The 22,199-nt window shown below is 44.0% G+C and overlaps 1 protein-coding gene across 1 annotated transcript in view; it reads left to right on the top strand.

The window, feature by feature from the left end:
• The window catches only part of LOC110170326 (voltage-dependent T-type calcium channel subunit alpha-1I-like), a 475,861-nt gene that overhangs the window by 209,483 nt on the left and 244,179 nt on the right, over window positions 1-22,199 (top strand). Inside the window, exons 10-14 of the mRNA XM_055158519.1 lie at window positions 522-858; window positions 4,505-4,782; window positions 12,392-12,874; window positions 14,595-14,667; window positions 14,786-15,074. Of these exons, the coding sequence (XP_055014494.1) occupies window positions 522-858; window positions 4,505-4,782; window positions 12,392-12,874; window positions 14,595-14,667; window positions 14,786-15,074 (1,460 nt within the window). The remainder of the gene's footprint in view (window positions 1-521; window positions 859-4,504; window positions 4,783-12,391; window positions 12,875-14,594; window positions 14,668-14,785; window positions 15,075-22,199) is intronic.

Raw genomic sequence — 22,199 nt, 5'->3', positions numbered from 1 at the left:
ACACAAGAGCTGGAGTTTTATCTTCACTTAGTTTATGTAAATTAGTGATGTGGTTTTAAGTTTTGTTTCTGTGAGATTTGAACAAAACTGAATTAAACACATTATAATGTCAAACAGCTGATGTGGATCTAGAGTCGTTATGTTTATATGTCGTAAAGTTGAATTTATTTATGCAGATTAGTGCAGATAGTAATAATGATGATCATTTTAATATAAAAACGTTAATGATTAATCGATGATCGATCGTTAATTCTTCCGACGATCGATTAAGAAAATTTCATCGAATGCCCGTCCCTAGTCTGGGCGGGTCTCCAAAAAGGACCTGTGCAGGACTTCGGTAGCTGTGTTTCTTTAGTTTATTTTATGGTTTTTCGTTCTTAATTGAAATTCAAAAGAACAAATGTTACACAGAGCTGTAATCTGTGAGGAAATCTGTGTCTTGTCCCTGTGTCTGAGTTTGACATCGTCACAGTCCTCGTCCCTAACACTCGTCTCTGGCTCCGTCTCTGTCTCTTTCTCAGGTGGGCTCGTTCTTCATGATAAACCTGTGCCTGGTCGTCATAGCGACGCAGTTCTCGGAGACGAAGCAGCGCGAGCACCAGCTGATGCAGGAGCAGCGGGCGCGGTGCTCGTCCATGTCCACGCTGGCGTCCGAACCCGGCGACTGCTACGAGGAGCTGTTCCAGCTCGTGTGCCACATGCTCCGAAAGCTGCGGCGCCAGGCGGTGAACTCCATCTACGCCCTCCGAGGAAAACCACGAGGGTTCAGGGGGGCGGGCAGGGGCCGAGCGGAGGAGCCCCGAGAGAGGAGGGTGAACGGGAGAGGAGGGAGGGAGAAGAGGCCCCGGAACAGACACGGTGAGGAGCACACGTTAAAGACTCACCCTGTAACTTTTCATTTAGGGTCATTCACAGACACAAAACCCACAACTCTGCTCCTGTCAGTCCATCTTTCCCGCTTTATAACACACGTCTTTATAGAAATACACTCCACTGAACCCTGAAGCTATAAAATATATCAGCACAATGAGTCTCATTCATGAATCTTTTCTCAAAATATGTCCGTGACTTCCACTTTAATAAGATTCGGACAGAACTCTGCCCCAGATTCACAAAACGTTTTTAAGCAGCCGAATTCCTTCTTAGTCACTTAAAGGTTGTATAGAGGATTTTTTAAGGGAAGCGAAATACAGCGACCGTCCTTTTTCAAACGTTGTGCATGTGACACCTCCTTCCTCAGTAGAAACACCTCCTCCTCCCGCCTCTTTACTCTACAAATCACATTTGTTTACATCCAGTGCATGTTCAGAATCACTGTTGAAGTGACCTGCCTACAAATATTTTAGCGACTGACGCGTCAGTTTTTAGACCCTTCGGACTTTCTTTTGCGGCGAACTGCTCGTGGATTCTCGTCCACCACCGCAACAAACTTTGTGCGAATTGCGAGGAAGCTACAGTTTGAAAAAGCCTCAAAGAACCGCTGCATAAACCACATAATCCCCGAGCGCCGATGACTCAGTTACACTAAAAATGTAGGGAGTTTGACTGACAACCTAACAGCCAATAGAAAAAGAGGGAGCCTCGTTTTCTATTGGCTGATGTTTATCTGGCCTCAACACGTCCACAGTTGATAGATTTTCATTCTTTCTTTTTTTTTTCGGTCATCATAATTAAAAGCTGCTGCGTCTCTGTAATGGTATTTTAAACTTTCAATGACAGTTTTAAACAAAACAAAAAATCCTCCATACAACCTTTAAGAGTAACTAAGTTGCGCTGAAATCACCAACAATCACGCTCATTCACATTTAATTTACATAAAAAAATGATATGTATTTGGTTAGAAACGCCTCTGGACTTCCAAATATGGTCAGTATGTGTTTGGTGTCATGATGTGTGAAAGTCCAGGAGGAGGTCAGGACGAGCGTCTGCAGACCACCACTGTTTTACAACTTCAGTGGAGATTTCAAATGTCCAGACTCACATGACTCAGGGAGGAAGATTTAAGGCATAAACTTATTGAAATAAGCGGCTGTTTTTGTTGTATTTATCATGTTTCCGCACTCTTGGACCTGCAGTAAATAACAAGATAATGAGGGAGGGGGGCTTGGGAGGAGGGGCATAAGAGTGCACTCTGGTCATGGGGGGTCATGGGGGGTCATGGGGGGGTCATGGGGTGTTGTAGCTCGTCTTGGGGTGTTGAATCCAGCGCAGTGACCAGGCTCAGGGCTGTGACAGACTGAGGAAATAATTTAAGAAAATATATCACTTACAATCATAGAGAAATTTGAATTTTTCGTTGCATTATCAGAGTAATAATAGGGGTTCGGTCAAGTGGTAACGGAGGGAAACAGGGGCAGATTTTTGACATTCAAATGTCTCTTATTCAGAAACTAGAGGAACTATTGAAATAAGTAAAGTATCAGAATGTAGGAAAGAGTTACACTCCAACAGGGTCAAGTTAAACCTGTGAGATTCTTTCAAGTTGTTGACAAAAGATTTTAAAAACTCATGTTGGTAACGGAGGGAAATGAAATATGCAGCACTTTTTGGTCAATAAATCCAAACAGTGATAACTCTTGGTTCTCACTTCCATATCCTTAACAAACTGGTTTGAATATTTGCTTCATATAGTTTTCTACCATATGGTACAAGATTAGGTTGAAAAACCTCTTACTTTTTGACTCATGAGATTTTTTATTAAGAAAGTTCATGGTAACGGAGGGAAAAGTAACGGAGGAAAATTGTGCAAACAAGTAGAAGGTGCAGGATTTTACATCATTTGTCACTTTTTTTTCTTCCAAATACTTTAATATTACTTCAAAATGAAAGGAAACTATTTCTATAAAATATGTCAGTCCTTCCAAGCAAATTTTTATCATTTTAAATATATATTTTTTTTAAATCATGTCCCTTCATCAACAGTTCAAAGATGGAATAACACAAGATATGATGAAATACATCATTTATTTACATGATTTTCAGGTCTTTGAAATTTGGGAAATAATTTTTGTTCCATGTTTCATACATGGTCTGTTTAAAACGTGTGGAACTTTAGAACCAAAAATGGTACAGAAAAAAGGTCAACAGTTTGATAAACTAGAGTACATATGTATCTGTTCAATACATTTTTATATCAGATGAATTAACTTGAATTTTTGGTCTTGTTGTTTACTTCTGCTTGACTGGGCCCATGTTCTAAAACCCTATAATTTTTGTTCTTAACATTGCTCCTGTTCTTCCAGGAGAACATTTTCAGTTAAGAAAAGGTTTCCTGAATGACAAAAACGTTTCATGAATGAGGCCAACTCTCCTGGTTTAGACTCTGCATTGTGTCCACAGATGAGCTTGGTTTGCATGTAATGTCCCACAGTACGGCATTTTGAGATGCATCATAACGGCTTTTTCAGTTCTGATGAAAATTTTGATGGAAAAATGCACTTTCTTGTTGTTTTATTTAATTATTTATTCAGTATTACACCAGTTAAGTCACGTGAGAACACGACCTGGCCCAGACGCAGCATGAAACAGTGAAATAGGAGTTAACAGATCTTTTCTGTATATTTCTGAACATGTTTGTTTGGATACAGGTCGTTATGAGACGCTCAAGGCCAAAATCGGCCTCTGAATTTTCTCATTAGATCCAGTCCCAACCAGGACGTCCACTTAACTCATCATGGAGCCAATCCAGCTCATTTTCCAATGTCAGCTCATCCCTAATGGAATTAAACATGTTCAGCTCCATGGAAACAAAAACATGATGCCCCGAGCCTGGTCAGATCTGGAGAAGGTCAGAGGAGAAAAAGAGAGGGTCAGAGGAACAGAGGAGAACGTCAGAGGAACAGAGGAGCAGAGGAGAAAGTTGGAGGAGCAGAGGAGAGGAGAAGGTCAGAGGAGCAGAGAAGAGGAGAGGTCAGAGGAGGTCAGAGAGAGAGAAGGTCAGAAGAGCAGAGAAGAAGGTTGCAGAGGAGCAGAGGAGAGAGGGTCAGAGGAGCAGAGAGGAGAGAAGGTCAGAGGAGCAGAGGAGAAGGTCAGAGGAGCAGAGAAGAAGGTTGAAGGAGCAGAGGAGAAGGTCAGAGGAGCAGAGGAGAAGGTTAGGAGCAGAGGAAGCAGAGGAGAAGGAGCAGGAGCAGAGGAGAAGGTCAGAGAGCAGAGGAGAAGAGCAGAAGGAGCAGAGGAGAAGGAGGAGCAGAGGAGAAGGTCAGAGAGAAGGTCAGAGGAGAAGGTCAGAGGAGCAGAGGAGAAGTCAAGAGCAGAGGAGCAGAGAAGAAGGTTCAGAGGAGCAGAGAGAAGAAGGTGAAGGAGCAGAGGAGAAGCAGAGAGAGAAGGTCAGAGGAGCAGAGGAGAAGGTCAGAGGAAGCAGAGGAGAGAGGAGAAGGAGAAGGAGCAGAGGAGAAGGTCAGAGGAGCAGAGGAGAAGGTTAAAGGAGCTGAGGAAACTTCTTGTACAAGTGATTTTAACCAAACCTTGTGATTTTGTGTCTCGTGTGCTTCCGTCTCGCCCGCAGCTCTTCCGTGTCCTCACCACTCCAAAGCCGACGGCGCCGAGTCCGAGCCGTGCCCCCAGTGCTCCCGGGCCCCGTGCGACGGGGCGGGGCCTAAGCCCGAGGAGAAGGAGGGGGAGGAGTCAGACGGAGCGCAGGACCACGGGAAGTGCACTGCAGATCTGTGGTTCGACACCAGGATGAAGCTGTGGGCCATCGTGGAGAGCAAGTACTTCAACCGCGGAATCATGATCGCCATCCTGATCAACACCATCAGCATGGGAATCGAGCACCACCAGCAGGTACGAGGGCAGAAGCTACAAAACAAACAAAAACTATAAAACTCTGTGCACTTTCACTTGCCCTTAACACACAGTGGCATTCATTTTTAGCACTGATCCTGACTGATTTTAGTTCAACCATGACAGAACATATAATAAAAAGCAAAAATATGAATCATTATTTTAAAAAAAGCAGAGGCAAGGCAAGTGTATTTGTACAGCACAATTCATACACAAAGTAATTCAAAGTGTTTTACAGAATAAGAAATACATTAAAATCATAATAAAAACAAATCAAAACATAAATAATCATGAAGATTAAAATTAAAAAAGAGAGACATAAATTGGAGAGAAGAGTGCGGAATGAAAACCTTTCAGTTATTTGCACAGTTAAACAGAACAGTTTAGAGTCTGGATTTAAACAGCGTCACAGAAGAGTCTGTCTCACATGTTCAGACTGTTCCAGGTTTTAGCTGCATGAACCTGAAACTCTGACTCCCCTTGTTTAGTCGTGACTCTGGGCACCAGCAGGAGTTGGTCCCTGAGCTCCTCAGAGTGTGAGATGTTCATATGACACTAACATGTCACAGATGGACTTTGGTGCTCGACCATGGAGACACTTGTACAAGCAGAGCTGCTTTAAAGTCTCTGAGCCACAGGAGCCAGTGCAGAGACCTGAGACACAGGACTTATGTGCTCGTACTTCTTAGTTGGAGTCAGTACCCGAGCTGCAGCGTTCTGGATGTTCTGGATGTTGTTCTGGATGATTTCTGGATGTGGATGTTCTGGATGTTGTTCTGGATGTTCTGGATGTTCTGGATGTTCTGGATGTTCTGCAGCGTCTCACAGCTCGTTTGGAGAGACCAGTGAGCAGAACATTACAGTATCAAACCTACTGGAGACAAACGCATGGATAAGTTTCTCCAAGTCTGATTTAGACAGTAAACCTTTGATTTTTGCTCTGTTTTTTAGATGGTAAAAGGCTGCAGATGTTATTGATTTGATGTGGCTGTTAAAGTTCAAGTCTGAGTCCATTATTACCCCTAGATTTCTTGCCTGATTTGAAGGTTTTAGAGCGAGAGACTGGAGGTGATGCTGACACTGTCCCTTTGTTTCTGTGGACCAAACACTATGACTTCAGTCTTGTCAGAGTTTAGCTGGAGAAAGTTGTTTTGCCTCCACACACTGATCTGTTGGATGCAGTGACCAAGTGAGTCCACTGGTCCAGAGTCTCCTGCTGCCTGAGAGACGTAGTACAAAGGAAAAAATTCTCAAAGGAGTCAGAAAAACAAACAAACTAACAAAAAAGTTATGGAGTTTTTGTCTCTTTCACGCAATTCTGTCATTCTGTTCTGTTAAGTTCTCCTGAGGCTGTTGTGATTATTTCTGAACTGCTCGTGGTCCAGCTCTCACCTCAGTGCGGCAGCGGCTACAAACAAAACAAACAAAAACGATAAAACTCTGTGCACCCTCCTGGACCCTCACCTCCGTTTGAGAACCAACTTTCACTTTCCCTCAACACATAATGGCATTCATTTTCTGCGCCAATCCTGATTCGTTTTATTTTGATCATGACAGAACATATAATAAAAATCAAAACACGAATCAACAATTTTAAAAAGCAGACTGTAGTACAAACAGTTGCCTTATTCATAGAACCAGAGTTACACTGTAGTAACCTCACACGTTTTTTTTTTCTAAGTTCACAAACTGTTGTTCAACTCCGGTTCAATTGTGCCTGTGATTGGTCCCGCACCACCAGTGTTGACCAATCACAGAGCAGCTCTCTGGTTTGGGCAGACATAAAGAGCTAAACCTGCACACGTACGATCTCTGAAAACATCACGACACAAACACAGAACAGACTCACCTTCAGCAGAACACCCCTCTGTCACAGAGAGAACACCCCTCTGTCACAGAGAGAACACCCCTCTGACACAGAGAGAACACCCCTCTGACACAGAGAGAACACCCCTCTGTCACAGAGAGAACACCCCTCTGACACAGAGAGAACACCCCTCTGACACAGAGAGAACACCCCTCTGACACACAGAGAGAACACCCTCTGTCACACAGAGAGAACACCCCTCTGTCACAGAGAGAACACCCCTCTGACACAGAGAGAACACCCCTCTGTCACAGAGAGAACACCCCTCTGTCACAGAGAGAACACCCCTCTGTCACAGAGAGAACACCCCTCTGTCACAGAGAGAACACCCTCTGACACAGAGAGAACACCCTCTGTCACAGAGAGAACACCCTCTGACACGAGAGAACACCCCTCTGTCACAGAGAGAACACCCCTCTGTCACACAGAGAGAACACCCCTCTGACACAGAGAGAACACCCCTCTGTCACAGAGAGAACACCCCTCTGTCACAGAGAGAAGAACCCCTCTGTCACAGAGAGAACACCCCTCTGTCACACAGAGAGAACACCCCTCTGTCACAGAGAGAAACCCCTCTGACACAGAGAGACCCCTCTGTCACAGAGAGAACACCCCTCTGACACAGAGAGAACACCCCTCTGACACAGAGAGAACACCCCTCTGTCACAGAGAGAACACCCCTCTGTCACAGAGAGAGAACACCCCTCTGTCACAGAGAGAGAACACCCCTCTGACACAGAGAGAACACCCTCTGTCACAGAGAGAACACCCTCTGACACAGAGAGAACACCCCTCTGTCACACAGAGAGAACACCCCTCTGAGAGAACACCCCTCTGTCACAGAGAGAACACCCCTCTGTCACAGAGAGAACACCCCTCTGACACAGAGAGAACACCCCTCTGACACAGAGAGAACACCCCTCTGTCACAGAGAGAACACCCCTCTGACACAGAGAGAACACCCCTCTGACACAGAGAGAACACCCCTCTGTCACAGAGAGAACACCCCTCTGACACAGAGAGAACACCCCTCTGACACAGAGAGAACACCCCTCTGTCACAGAGAGAACACCCTCTGACACAGAGAGAACCCCTCTGTCACAGAGAGAACACCCCTCTCACAGAGAACAGAGAGACCCTCTGTCACAGAGAGAAACCCCTCTGTCACACAGAGAGAACACCCCTCTGACACAGAGAGAACACCCTCTGTCACAGAGAGAACACCCTCTGTCACACAGAGAGAACACCCCTCTGTCACAGAGAGAACACCCCTCTGTCACAGAGAGAACACCCCTCTGTCACACAGAGAGAACACCCCTCTGACACAGAGAGAACACCCCTCTGTCACAGAGAGAACACCCCTCTGTCACAGAGAGAACACCCCTCTGTCACAGAGAGAACACCCCTCTGACACAGAGAGAACACCCCTCTGACACAGAGAGAACACCCCTCTGTCACAGAGAGAACACCCCTCTGTCACACAGAGAGAACACCCCTCTGACACAGAGAGAAACACCCCTCTCACACAGAGAGAACACCCCTCTGACACAGAGAGAACACCCCTCTCAGAGAACACCCTCTGACACAGAGAGAACACCCCTCTGACACAGAGAGAACACCCCTCTGACACAGAGAGAACACCCCTCTGTCACAGAGAGAACACCCCTCTCACAGAGAGAACACCCTCTGACACAGAGAGAACACCCTCTGTCACAGAGAGAACACCCTCTGTCACACAGAGAGAACACCCTCTGTCGCAGAGAGACCCTCTGTCACAGAGAGAACACCCCTCTGACACAGAGAGAACCCCTCTGACACAGAGAGAACACCCCTCTGACACAGAGAGACACAGAGAGAACACCCCTCTGTCACAGAGAGAACACCCCTCTGTCACAGAGAGAACACCCTCTGTCACAGAGAGAACACCCCTCTGTCACAGAGAGAACACCCCTCTGACACCCCTCTGTCACAGAGAGAACACCCCTCTGTCACAGAGAGAACACCCTCTGTCACAGAGAGAACATCCCTCTGACACAGAGAGAAACCCTCTGACACAGAGAGAACACCCTCTGACACAGAGAGAACACCCCTCTGACACACAGAGAGAACACCCCTCTGTCACAGAGAGACACCCCTCTCACAGAGAGAACACCCCTCTGTCACAGAGAGAACACCCCTCTGACACAGAGAGAACACCCCTCTGTCACAGAGAGAACACCCCTCTGTCACAGAGAGAACACCCCTCTGTCACAGAGAGACACCCCTCTGACAGAGAGAACACCCTCTGACACAGAGAGAACAGAGAGAACACCCCTCTGACACAGAGAGAACACCCCTCTGACACACAGAGAGAACACCCCTCTGTCACACAGAGAGAACACCCCTCTGTCACACAGAGAGAACACCCCTCTGTCACAGAGAGAACACCCCTCTGACACAGAGAGAACACCCCTCTGAGAGAACACCCCTCTGTCACAGAGAGAACACCCCTCTGACACAGAGAGAACACCCCTCTGACACAGAGAGAACACACCCTCTTCACAGAGAGAACACCCTCTGTCACAGAGAGAACACCCTCTGTCACAGAGAGAACACCCCTCTGACACAGAGAGAACACCCCTCTGACACAGAGAGAACACCCCTCTGACACAGAGAGAACACCCCTCTGTCACAGAGAGAACACCCCTCTGACACAGAGAGAACACCCCTCTGTCACAGAGAGAACACCCCTCTGTCACAGAGAGAACACCCCTCTGTCACAGAGAGAACACCCTCTGACAGTCACAGAGAGAACACCCCTCTGTCACAGAGAGAAACACCCCTCTGACACACAGAGAGAACACCCCTCTGTCACAGAGAGAACACCCCTCTGACACAGAGAGAACACCCTCTGACACAGAGAGAACACCCCTCTCACAGAGAGAACAGAGAGAACACCCTCTGTCACAGAGAGAACACCCCTCTGACACCCCTCTGTCACAGAGAGAACACCCCTCTGACACAGAGAGAACACCCCTCTGTCACACAGAGAGAACACCCTCTGACACACCCCTCTGACAGAGAGAACACCCCTCTGTCACAGAGAGAACACCCCTCTGTCACACAGAGAGACACCCTCTGTCACACACACCTCTGACACAGAGAGAACACCCCTCTGACACAGAGAGAACACGCAGATTCTATTGAGAATGTGTCATTTAGTCCGACAGAAACTGAACCACATCAGCAACACAAGAGCGTTTTTTTTTTTTTTTCTTTTTTCTCCGCTTATGCAAATTAGCCATGTGATTTTAAGTTTCGTTTCTACTTGCGCAAATCTGCATTAAACACATTATAATGTCAAACGGGCTGATGTGGCTCTATCAGTAATAGTTTATATGTTGTAAAGTTGAATTTATTTATGCAGATTAGTAATAATAATGATGATACTTTTAATATAAAAACGTTAATGATTAATCGAAAACCGATCGTTAATTCTCCCGACGATCGATGAATACAATTTCATCAAATGCCCATCCCTAGATTGGGCCAATCAAAATGGACGGAGACACACTCGTTTTCCCAACGTCATCACGCAGCGTGAGTGTGACGCAGGATAATGCCGGAAATATGCTCGGAAGGAAGCAACTCTCAACTTTTCAAGGGGAAAAACCTTTCTATATATTCCCAGTTGTCGTATATGATACCGTCGGTGTGGAAGGGTGACAGTGTGCACAGATATAGAGCATATGAAATAGTCCGACCTCCAAATAGAACAATAGACGCATCAAGAATCTCGGACTTCCGGTCATTCCGCAATTCACACTGGGAAGGATCCTCTGAAAAAGTGAGCATCAAACCTCCATGTTTGTTTTCCCAGTGGGATGTGTCTATTGACAAAGTCGATCTTTTCAAGTCTTTTGAACCATATCACTTTTGTTTCTGGTTCTGATATTGTCATATTTTAGTTTTGGGATTCGGACGTCGTAATTTTGTGGTTGTTGGATCAAAACAGCGGAAAACGACTCGAGAAATGTGTTTGCGAACTCCATAAACACAAAAGTGAATCAGATGTGTGTGACTCAAACCTCTGTTCAAACTGTTTCTCTTCCCAAAAGAATTGAAAAATAGTGAAAGGTGAAGGTGATGGGCAGGATTGATCCACAGGAAGAACCAAAAAGGAAAACTTTGACTGCCGAGTTTACAGAGAACATTTTGTATGTGGAGCGACAACAAAACAAAATCCTGATCTCTCGCTCAACCTCGGTTATGAATTTAAAAAGTCAGCGTCAAAGTGAAAGTCTCCAACTGTTCACCAAGAAACACCTTCCACTGCAAAGACCAAGACGTGATGTTTCTGTAAAACCACAAGAACAAGAAAGTGCAGCTCAGTCTGTTTGTCTTCTGCTCCTCTACATTAACAAACAGGATTTTGTTTTGTTGTCGCTCCACATACAAAATGTTCTCTGTAAACTCAGGATGATTTCTTAGTCAGACAAATGTTTCCTTTTTGGTTCTTCCTGTGGATCAATCCTGCCCATCACCTTCACCTTTCACTATTTTTCAATTCCGTTGGGAAGAGAAACAGTTTGAACGGAGGTTTGAGTCACACACATCTGATTCACTTTTGCATTTATGAAGTTCACAAACACATTTCTCGAGTCGCTTTCCACTGTTAAAACATCCAACAACCACAAAATTACAACATCTGAATCCCAAAACTAAAATATGACAATATCAGAACCAGAAACAAAAGTGATATGGTTCAAAAGACTTGAAAAGATCGACTTTGACAATAAACACATCCCACTGGGAAAACAAACATGGAGGTTTGATTCTCTCTTTTACAGAAAATCCTTCTCAGTATGAATTGCGTGATGACCGGAAGAGTCTGAGTCCGAGAGTCTTGATTCGTGTATTTATGAAGAAAACTAAAACATCTGGGTGATTTCTCGGACACTGTGAGTTCATTTGGATCATAAACTCTCCGTGTGATTGGCTCGTCTGTTCTCTCTCTTTCTCTTCTGTCTCTCCTCTTCTCTCTTTCTGTTTTTAACCGTGCTGATCCGTCTGCTTTGTCTCCGTGTCAGTGCTCTCTGTCGCCCCCGCTGGCCCGTCGCTGCCGCGGTGGGCGAGGCTAAAAATACCGGGCGCCATGGCGATGCGGGTTTGTTTAAAGCCGCGTTGTGATGGGTGCCCTCCCAGCGTGCACTGCTCCCGCCGCTGCAGGGCGTCATGGAGACCCCGAGTGTTTCTATGGGAATGCTGGAACCTTCAAGCAAATAATGAAACCGTGTGTCTGTTTTTAGACGGCGAATGTGATTTTCAGCATTAAGTGGTGGTGCTTCTTTTCTGTTCCCACGTGTCTTTATCTCAGTATTTTACTCACACTTTGACGCCACGCTGAGACAAACAAACAGAAACACAGACAAAAGACTTTTAAGATGAAGAAAACTCAAGGGAAAAAAAATACTAAATGGATTTAAAGAGCAGATTTTCAGAGTCTGTGTCTGAGTTTAATCTGAGGCAAAATACAGAAGCTCAGTCTGTGGGATTTTGGCTAAACAAACGCAGTTTATGCTCCTCTGGTTTAGTCCTGGTCCCTTGAGACTCGTGCAGGACCCTGAGAGAAACTGCGGCACCGTGGGGCATGTGAGTGTCGGGAGGCAATAGTACATCGTACTGAAGTGCCACGCAAGGGTCACTTGCAGCGCACTCTCGTTTGTACGAGGTGAGTACAAGCCTCTTACATGGTCTTATGAGATGTGGCTCTTCTCGTCGTGCTGTGTAACACTGAGCTCGACATCACCGCTTCATCACATCGTACTCGTCCTTCGTTCGACCGTGGAGATGCCGAGACGACTCTTACAACTAATGGAGCAGGAGGATGAAGAGGAACAAGAAGCTGTAGTGGCGGTGTTCGCTCAGAACCGTGTCCAGGAAGAGAGAGAAGGCAGAGGTGGACTGCCTCGTCCTCGGCCTGGAGACCTGCTGTGGCTCCTGCTCCTGCTGCAGTCTCCGGTCTCTTCCTCGTCCTCTTGTCCTTTGCCTTCCCTTGGGCGGCATCTCATGGGTGAAAACTTTGTGTGTACAGTACTGCTGCTACGACTCTTGTGCCTGCACGGGCATCGCATCAGCTTTTGTACAGGTCTCGCGATCCTGGCAGCTCATACGAGGCACGTGACCCGTAGGAACGACGCAGTTGACCCGTCTGGGACCCGTGCCTGGGACGCAGGAATTCAGGGTGTGAGAAAATGTAAAAAACCTGTACAACACACCTGCGTGACGCGTACTTCCCCCGTAAGTGTGAGATATGTGCTGGATACGAGCTGCTCCCCGAAAGCCGCTTTCAGGAAAAAATGTGCATGAACATTTCCTCCGTACAGGTTCAGCCGACGTCTACGAGCTCAGAATCTTGTACGAGTCACTTGTGAATCCCAAACGGACTTGGGCAAAAATCACCCGTGAACTGCCCGTGTGGATCCATTGTGACTAAGGCTTTAGTCCTGGTTTAGACCTGGTTTAGACCGGAAATAGACCTGGTTTAGTTCTGGTTTAGTCCTGGTTTAGTCCTGGTTTAGACCTGGTTTAGTCCTGGCTTAGACCTGGCTTAGACCTGAAATAGACCTGGTTTAGTCCTGGCTTAGACCTGGTTTAGACCTGAAATAGACCTGAAATAGACCTGGTTTAGTTCTGGTTTAGTTCTGGTTTAGTCCTGGTTTAGTCCTGGTTTAGACCTGGCTTAGACCTGAAATAGACCTGGTTTAGTTCTGGTTTAGTCCTGGTTTAGTCCTGGTTTAGACCTAGTTTAGTCCTGGCTTAGACCTGGCTTAGACCTGAAATAGACCTGGTTTAGTTCTGGTTTAGACCTGTTTAGTACTGGTTTAGTCCTGGTTTAGACCTAGTTTAGTCCTGGTTTAGTTCTGGTTTAGACCTGGTTTAGACCTGATTTAGTTCTGTTTTAGTCCTGGTTTAGTCCTTGTTTAGATCAGATTGGTCAAAAATAGGGACATTTCTTGTATAAACTGGGACAAATCATTGGTTTTGTATAAATCTGGAGGGACACAGGTTCAAACTGGGACTGTCCCGGGGACAAAAGGACTCTGTAGTTCCAACTAAACCAGGTCTTTTGGGTCAAGTTTATTAAACTAAAGCTAAGATAAAAGGTCAAAGTGGACTCTTGTGAGCTTTAAGTCGTGTTATAATATTGTCACCTCCTCATAAACAGATGTGGAGCTGTGTTCTGTCGAGCCGCACACAGAGCAGTGCCTCCAGTTAGCGCGCCCGGTGTTTTCTGGTCTCTCTTTAGCGTCGGTAAGGGGGACGAGCGTTCAGACGGAGCGAGAGGCCGGGAGCAGGTTGCATCAGTCGCCCACGTTTGGGGAGAATCTGTTTTATCACAAACAAAAGCGCCGCTACGTCACGCTGGAAAAACCCGCTAATGTTTCCCAGAGGCAGCAGCTGTTTTCGGCAGTTTGATCTGAATATGATCAGGCTTCGCTATGGCAACCGCAAAGTCATTATGATAAGAATGTAAAAAGAAGAAAACAGGAGAGGAAGAGGAGGAGGAGGAAGAGGAGGTCAGTCCAGCGTCAGATCTCTGGATAAACGAGAGCGTGAAGCCAACATGAGATTAAAGAAACGTTGTATAATCTGATCATGTTGTGGTTTTAGATTTCGCTTGCCAAAAATATCGAAAATTAGATTCTAACATACATAGTCCATAGCACTAGATACATCAAGCACAATTGTGATGAGTTCTGTATGGCTGCACTCACACCTGTACAACCGAACTGGTCCACGGCCCGATGACGTCATCATGGTTATATTTGTTTACATGTGTTACATTTGTAACGTGTGCTACATGTTCAACGGAGAAAATATCTGTTAGTGGCATTAATATCTATTAAAATGTGAGCCTGATGAGCATCTTTTATGAAACATGCTCCTCTGTGAGTTTATGCAGATAAAAACCGAGCAGAGCAGTGAGGACATCCCGAGACTAGAGGCAGATAAACTTCTGTCTGTCTTTATTGAAGGTGAGTGCAGGTTTGCTGTGTGTTTTGGAGGAGATTTTATTCACTGTTTTCCTCGTATGTGAAACATCAGCGCACACAGAGCTCGTGTATTAAAGTCGTGCATGTGCGTGTACATGAGCAACTGTGCCGAGCTTTGGCCCTCCTCCTTCAATCAGGCCGAAGTCCCATCCATACCGCACCTGGACACGGTTCGACTGCATTCACACTGGACAAACGAACCGCTGGACAAACGAACCGCTGGACAAACGAACCGCTGGACAAACGAACCGCTGGACAAACGAACCGCTGGACAAACGAACCGCTGGACAAACGAACCGCTGGACAAACGAACCGCTGGACAAACGAACCGCTGGGCAAACGAACCGCTGGACAAACGAACCGCTGGACAAACGAGCCGCTCTTCAGGGGTGATCCAGGCTGGGGCACAGTTCTTAAGACCTGGTGTGAGTGTGGATGCCCCTTGAGATGTGCCGTTTAGTTTTCGAGGGGGTTTATTGTGGAATTTCTAGGCCCCAAATAATAAAAGAACTGAAAAGTCGTCTTGAATCAAAGAGCCTGATTTATTAAGCAATTGTGCGCATAATCACAGACCTGTCCTTAGTCTGGGGATCAGAACAAAGCCTTCCCCATCATGAATGATGCTGATGCAGAAGTTAGATGCATAACCCCTCGGACACTGCGCTTGCCATCCTCCCTCTTGTATAAAGCACAGGCCACGCCTCTAAACCAGAACTAAAACTAATATTAAACCAGGACTAAAACAGGACTAAAACTAATATTAAACCAGGACTAAAACTAATATATAAACCAGGACTAAACCAGATAAAACTAATATAAACCAGACTAAAAACTAAAACAGGACTAAAACTAATATTAAACCAGGACTAAACCAGGACTAAAACTAAACCAGGACTAAAACAGCTCTAAAACAGGGTCTAAAACAGGATTTAGCTGGACTTAACCCCAGCCCCCTCTGATCCGCGAAATATTGACAGATATAAAACCAGTCCGTGCAAAAAAAAAAGCTTGGGAACCACTGATTTAACAATCATTGCTATTTGGTTGTGACGTATGTAACGCACCACTAACTGGTGTATTAAACTTTTCCCAAATCCCGTAGGAAGAAGGACAATAACGTCTTTCCCTTTGATAAAATCCTCGATTTCAGGAATCGTTGCCAACACAGAATGTCTGTCTCTTCACTGATTGGCTGGTGCCCGAACTCACACTTCCAGCGTTTTTGTAAACCGTCTAGTGTTTTCTGTTTCCTGAACTAGTTGCTGGAGAGAAATTAAATTGAGCGGAGACACTAGGTGGAACTTGTGAAGACCCAGAGCAGAGATACAGAATATGTTGGTAAGACGCCCCTGTAGAAAATAACAAAGTACAAGTGTGATTCACAAAAGGATCACATGTGGAGAGGTCGTCTGTTGTGGCTCAGGGTGGTCAGATAAACCCATGATCATTAGAGATCATAAACAGTGTCATTATGAGCTGACACACAGAGCGCAGGGCAACAAGTGCCTGTGGGGGCAACACGTGTGTCCTCACAAAACTACAGACGTGCAGCGTTCGGCCGCACTGCCGTTCATCAGGGTTGTTCATCGTGGGCGTCTCAGGAATCCCCCCGGGTCCTCACTGTCACCGGCTCGGGGGTTGGACGCCCAGATGGCAAATATGTATGTGTATTATGTATATTTATATGTTTCTCACCTTCCACAGCGGTTGGTCTCTCACCCTGTTTCATCTCGGGTCTGGGAGCCTGACAGTTCTTCAGTATCTTTGCTGTTCCAGTCCTGCACTTTTCTGGACTGAGATGTTCTGTTGTTTTTCCTGGGATCTGTTGTAGTTTCTTCCAGTTTGAGGTTTACAGCCTCGAGTGTCAAACACCACAGGCTCCACTGATGCCTTCACTTTCTCATGTTCCTTTTTCCTGCCTGATATTATCATCTCTTGGTATTGTGATGTTCACCACCACAGCTCTGCTCTATACATATATATCTATATATATCTATATATATATATATATATATATATATATATATATATATATATATATATATATATATCTATCTATATATAGATATATATATAGATATAGATATATATAGATAGATAAACTCCACCCACTTTCACTAGAATCACTTGAATCATTTGGATCATTTCAGCCCTGAAATTTCCAATCTCCACTGAACTAAAGATAAAAGGAGCTGATCACTTGAAATGTCCACTTCATGACATCACAAGGTGAAACAGAGTGTTTTGAGGTTTGTCGATGTAGACAGACTAATAATAAAGATTTACTCAAACACGAATGAAACAAAACACAAGTCCAGGTCTGTTTTTGAGGAGGGAACAACGTTAGAACACGACTCAAAGTTCACAAGAGTCAGTTTTGGTTGATGTGGAACCTTTAGTCACGTTTTTAATGACTCACTGTTTTTACAATTTTATTATTACCGACACAAACCTGGATGAGTCCCAGATTTTAATTCTGAAGCTCTGGTCTCCTTCCTCTGTTATTATCTGATTCTCCTGTGCTCTCGTCTTCTTCTTCATATTCTTCTTCTTCTTCTTCTTCTCTTCTTCTTCTTCTTCTTCTTCTTCTTCTTCTTCTTCTTTCTTCTTCTTCTTCTTCTTCTTCTTCTTCTTCTTCTTCTTCTTCTTCTTCTTCTTCTTCTTCTTCTTCTTCTTCTTCTTCTTCTTCTCTTCTTCTTCTTCTTCTTCTCCTTCTTCTTCTTCTTCTTCTTCTTCTTCTTCTTCTTCTTCTTCTTCTCTTCTTCTTCTTCTTCTTCTTCTTCTTCTTCTTCTTCTTCTTCTTCTTCTTCTTCTTCTCTTCTTCTTCTTCTTCTTCTTCTTCTTCTTCTTCTTCTTCTTCTTCTTCTTCTTCTTCTTCTTCTTCTTCTTCTTCTTCTTCTTCTTCTCTTCTTCTTCTTCTCTTCTTCTTCTTCTTCTCCTTCTTCGTCTTCTTCTTCTTCTTCTTCTTCTTCTTCTTCTTCTCTTCTTCTTCTTCTTCTCTTCTTCTTCTTCTTCTTCTTCTTCTTCTTCGTCTTCTTCTTCGTCTTCTTCTTCTCCTTCTTCGTCTTCTCCTTCTTCGTCTTCTTCTCTTCTTCTTCTTCTCTCTTCTTCTTCTTCTCTTCTTCTTCTTCTTCTTCGTCTTTCTCTTCTTCTTTTCTTCTTCTTCTTCTTTCTTCCTTCTTCTTCTTCTTCTTCTTCTTCTTCTTCTTCTTCTTCTTCTTCTCCTTCTTCTTCTCCTTCTTCGTCTTCTTCTTCTTCTTCTTCTTCTTCTTCTTCTCTTCTTCTCCTTCTTCTTCTTCTTCTTCTTCTTCTTCTCGTCTTCTTCTTCTTCGTCTTCTTCTTCTTCGTCTTCTTCTTCTTCTTCTTCTTCTTCCTTCTTCTTCTTCTTCTTCTTCTTCTTCTTCCTTCTTCTTCTTCTTCTCTTTTTCTTCCTTCTTCTTCTTCTTCTTCGTCTTCTCTTCTTTCTTCGCTTTCTTCTTCTTCTTCTTCTTCTTCTTCTCTTCTTCTTCGTCTTCTTCTTCTTCCTTCTTCTTCTTCTTCTTCTTCTTCTTCTTCTTCTTCTTCTTCTTCTTCTTCTTCTTCTTCTTCTTCTTCAGATGTGTGTGTCTGTAATGACTGGAGTCTGGGTTTGTTCGCTCGGCGGCCGACGCTGTCGACGCGTCATTAGTGGTGTTTTTCCCCGAGCTCAGCACTCGTTAGCGACCACAAAACACTGCAGATCCCAGAGTGCGCGGCGGCGAGCGGAGCGCGACCGAGCGCCGACGATAAACGAGCGGAGCATCGATCGGGTTTTTCTGCCGTGAAATGTCAGAAGAGTTTGAGTGGAACAGACTGAGACAAACATCAGATCTGCAGCGGGAAAATAAAACAGCGGGAAATCTACAAACCTCCACAGACCCGACTCAGAAAATACAAAAATACAGAAAATAAGGAAATACAAAAATACTGAAAATAAAGGAAATACAAAAATACTGAAAATAAAGGAAATACAGGAAATACAGAAAATACAAAAAATACAGGAAATACAAAAAACACAAAAAATACAAAAATACAGAAAATACAAAATATACATAAAATACATAAAATACAAAAAAACACAGAAATTCAAAAAAATATAGAAAATACAAAAAATACAGAAAATACAAAAAATACAAACAAAAAAAAAATACAGAAAATACAAAAAATACAAAAAATACAGAAAATACAAAAAAATACAGAAAATACAAAAATACAAAAATACAGAAAATACAAAATACACAGAAAATACTTAAAATACAAAAAAAACACAGAAATTCAAAAAAATATAGAAAATACAAAAAAATACAAAAACCCCCCCCCCCCAGAAAATACAAAAATACAAAAAATACAGAAAATACAGAAAATACAAAAAAAAAAATACAGAAATACAAAAAAATACAGAAAATACAAAAAATACAGAAATACAAAAAAATACAGAAAATACAAAAAAAATACAGAAAATACAAAAAAACAAACAAACAGAAAATACAAAAAAAATACAGAAAATACAAAAAAATACAAAAATACAAAAATACAACTCTGAAAATATGTACTCTGAATACTTATCTGTAGTACCTGTATTCTGGTAGTTACTCTTTCTTTTGGTAGTACTTTAAATACTTATTTGGCATACATGTATTTTTGTTGTTACTTTTTCCTTTGGTAGTACTTTGAGTACTTCTTTGGAGTAGTTACTCTTTCCTTTGGTAGTACGCTGAATACTTATTTGGAGTATCTGCATTCTTGTAGTACTTTGAATACTATTTGGAGAACCTGTATTTTGGTAATACTCTTTGTTTGGTAGTACTCTGAATACTTATTTAGCGTACATGTATTTTTGTAGTTACTCTTTCCTTTGGTAGTACTTTGAATACTTATTTAGAGTAGTTAGTTACTTTATCATTTGGTAGTACTCTGAATACTATTTGGAGTACCTAAATTCTGGTAGTACTAATTTTTTTGGTAGTACGCTGAATATTTACTTGGAGTACCTGTATTTTAGTAATACTTTCCTTTGGTAGTACTCTGAATACTTACTTGGGTACCTTTATTTTTGTAGTTACTCTTTCTTTTTGTAGTACTCTAAATACTTGTTTGAGTACCTGTATTCTGGTAGTACCCTGAATACAGTTACTACAGTCAAAGAAGTAGTAATACATGATTGAAGTACTTGAGCTGCAATTTTGTGCAACAATAAACTTCTGATTAGGATGAAAGAGAGAGGAAGAGGAGAAGAGGAAGAGGAGGATGAAGAGAAGAGGAGGAGTCAGGAGGAGGATGGGGGGTAAAGAAAGAGAGAGAAGAGGAGAGGAGGATGAGAGAAGAGGAGAGTCAGGAGGAGGAGGGGGGATGAAGAGAAGAGAGAGGAAGAAGGAGAGGAGGATGAAGAGAAGAGGAAGTCAGGAGAGGATGGGGATGAGAGAAGAGAGAGGAAGAGGAGAGGAGGAGGATGAAGAGAAGAGGAGGAGTCAGGAGGAGGATGGGGGGGGTAAAGAGAAGAGAGAGGAAGAGGAGAGGAGGAGGATGAAGAGAAGAGAGGAAGAGGAGCAGAAGAGAGGAAGGGGACAGGAGAAGCGGAGGAAGAGATGGGAGGAGATGAAGAGGAGGAGAGGAGGAGGAGAAAAGAGGGAGAGAGCGAGGAGAGGAAGAGGAGGAGATGACAGACGCGGAAAAGAGAAAGAGAAGACAACAGGAGACGAGAGAGGAGGAGGATAAAGAGGAAAGAAGAAGGAGACAGGAGGAGGAGAGGAGAAGAGAGGAAAAAGAGATTAGATGGAGGGAGAAGGGTGCGAAGAGAGGAGGAGGACGAGAGGAAGAGGAGGAGAAGATGGGAAGGAGGAGACAGGAGGAGGAGGAGGACAAGGAGAAGTGGAGGATAGGAGGAGGAGAAGAGAGGGAGAGAGAGGAGAGGAAAAAGAAAGTAGATAGAAGGAGAAGAGGAGGAGACAGGAGAAAGAGAGGAGGATAGGAGGAGGAGAAAATAGGGAGAGAGAGGAGAGGAGGAGGAGAAGAGAGAGAGAGGAGGAGGAGAGGAGAGGAGAGGAGGAGGAGGAGGAGGAGAGAGGAGGAGGAGAGGAGAGAGGGAGGAGGAGAGAGAGAGGAAGAGGAGGAGGAGAGAGAGAGGAGAGAGAGAAGAGGAGAGAGGAGAGGAGAGGAGAGAGAGGAGGAGGAGAAGAGGAGGAGGAGGAGAGGAAGAGAGGGAGAGAGAGGAGAGAGGAGAGAAGAGAGAGGAGAAGAGAGAGGAGGAGGAGAGGAGGAGGAAGGAGAGGAGGAGAGAGGAGAGAGAGGAGAGAGGAGAGAGGAGGAGAGGAGGAGGGAGAGGAGAGGAGAGAGGAGAGAGGAGAGAAGAGAGGGGAGAGGAGAGAAGAGGAGAGAGGAGAGAGAGGAGGAGAGGAGAGGAGAGGAGGAGGAGGAGAGAGAGAGAGAGAGAGAAGGAGGAGAGAGAGGAGAGGAGGAGAGAGAGAGAGAGAGAGGAGGAGAGAGAGGAGGAGTGAAGGAGGAAAGAGAAGAGGAGAGGGTTAGGAGAGAGAGGAGAGAGGAGGAAAAGAGAGAGAGAAGGAGGAAAAGAGACAGAAGAGAGGAGAGAGAAAGAGGAGAGAAGAAGGAGAGAGGAGGAGAGGAGGAAGAGGGAAAAGTGAGGAGAAGGAGAGACGAAAAAAAAAGAGGAGAGGAAGAGAAGAGGAGAGGAAGAGAAGAGGAGAGGCTGCACAAAGACTGGATCAAATATAGAGCGAGAGAAAACACGGCCAATATTTCTGTGCCAAACCTGGAACGAACGTCTCATGAGTCACTGAAGAGAAAGAAAGAAAGAAAGAAAGAAAAAAAGAAAAAAAGAAAGAGAGAGAGGAAAAGAAAGAAAAAAAGAAAGATAAAAGAGAGACAGAGAGAGACAATGAATGGAAAAGACCCAAACTCACTCGTGGTTTTGGCGACAAACTGGAGCTTTTAACCTTCACGATCGTTCACTCAGAGGTGCTTTTTTTTTTTTTTTTTTTTTTTTCTTTTTTCACGCTTGTTTCTATGGATACGTCATGGCTCTGTCCTGGAAAGTTCCGCAGTGTGACATTACTGCTACTTCTAGGCCTGCAACGATAACAGATTTTGCTGGACGATTAATTGACCAAGAATCTACTGCGATAAATGATAATATTGACGTTGTGAGACCAATTTCAACTAATATAACGACCAGGGAATAAAAATGCAAATACTTCCTCTCAAAGATCAATAAACTTGACTTTATAAAGAACGTTAAACACAGGAAACAAAAACAACAGGTCTAAATAAAACAGACTTAACACAGGACCAGTCTAAAAAAAAATGCACTTGAATAAACCAAACTCAACCAAAACAATAAATAAAATGGATTATTAAAGGTTGTATGGAGGATTTTTGTTTAGTTTCAAACTGTCAGTGAAAGATTAAAATACCATTACAGAGACGCAGCAGCTTTGTAATTATGATGACCAAAAAAAAAAAGAACGAAAATCTATCAACTG

The sequence above is a fragment of the Boleophthalmus pectinirostris genome, unplaced genomic scaffold, assembly GCF_026225935.1.
Source record: "Boleophthalmus pectinirostris isolate CB_2022bp ecotype Guang Dong unplaced genomic scaffold, ASM2622593v1 HiC_scaffold_22, whole genome shotgun sequence".
In the NCBI taxonomy this organism is placed as follows: Eukaryota; Metazoa; Chordata; class Actinopteri; order Gobiiformes; family Gobiidae; genus Boleophthalmus; species Boleophthalmus pectinirostris.
This window is presented reverse-complemented; position numbering and strand designations above follow the sequence as displayed.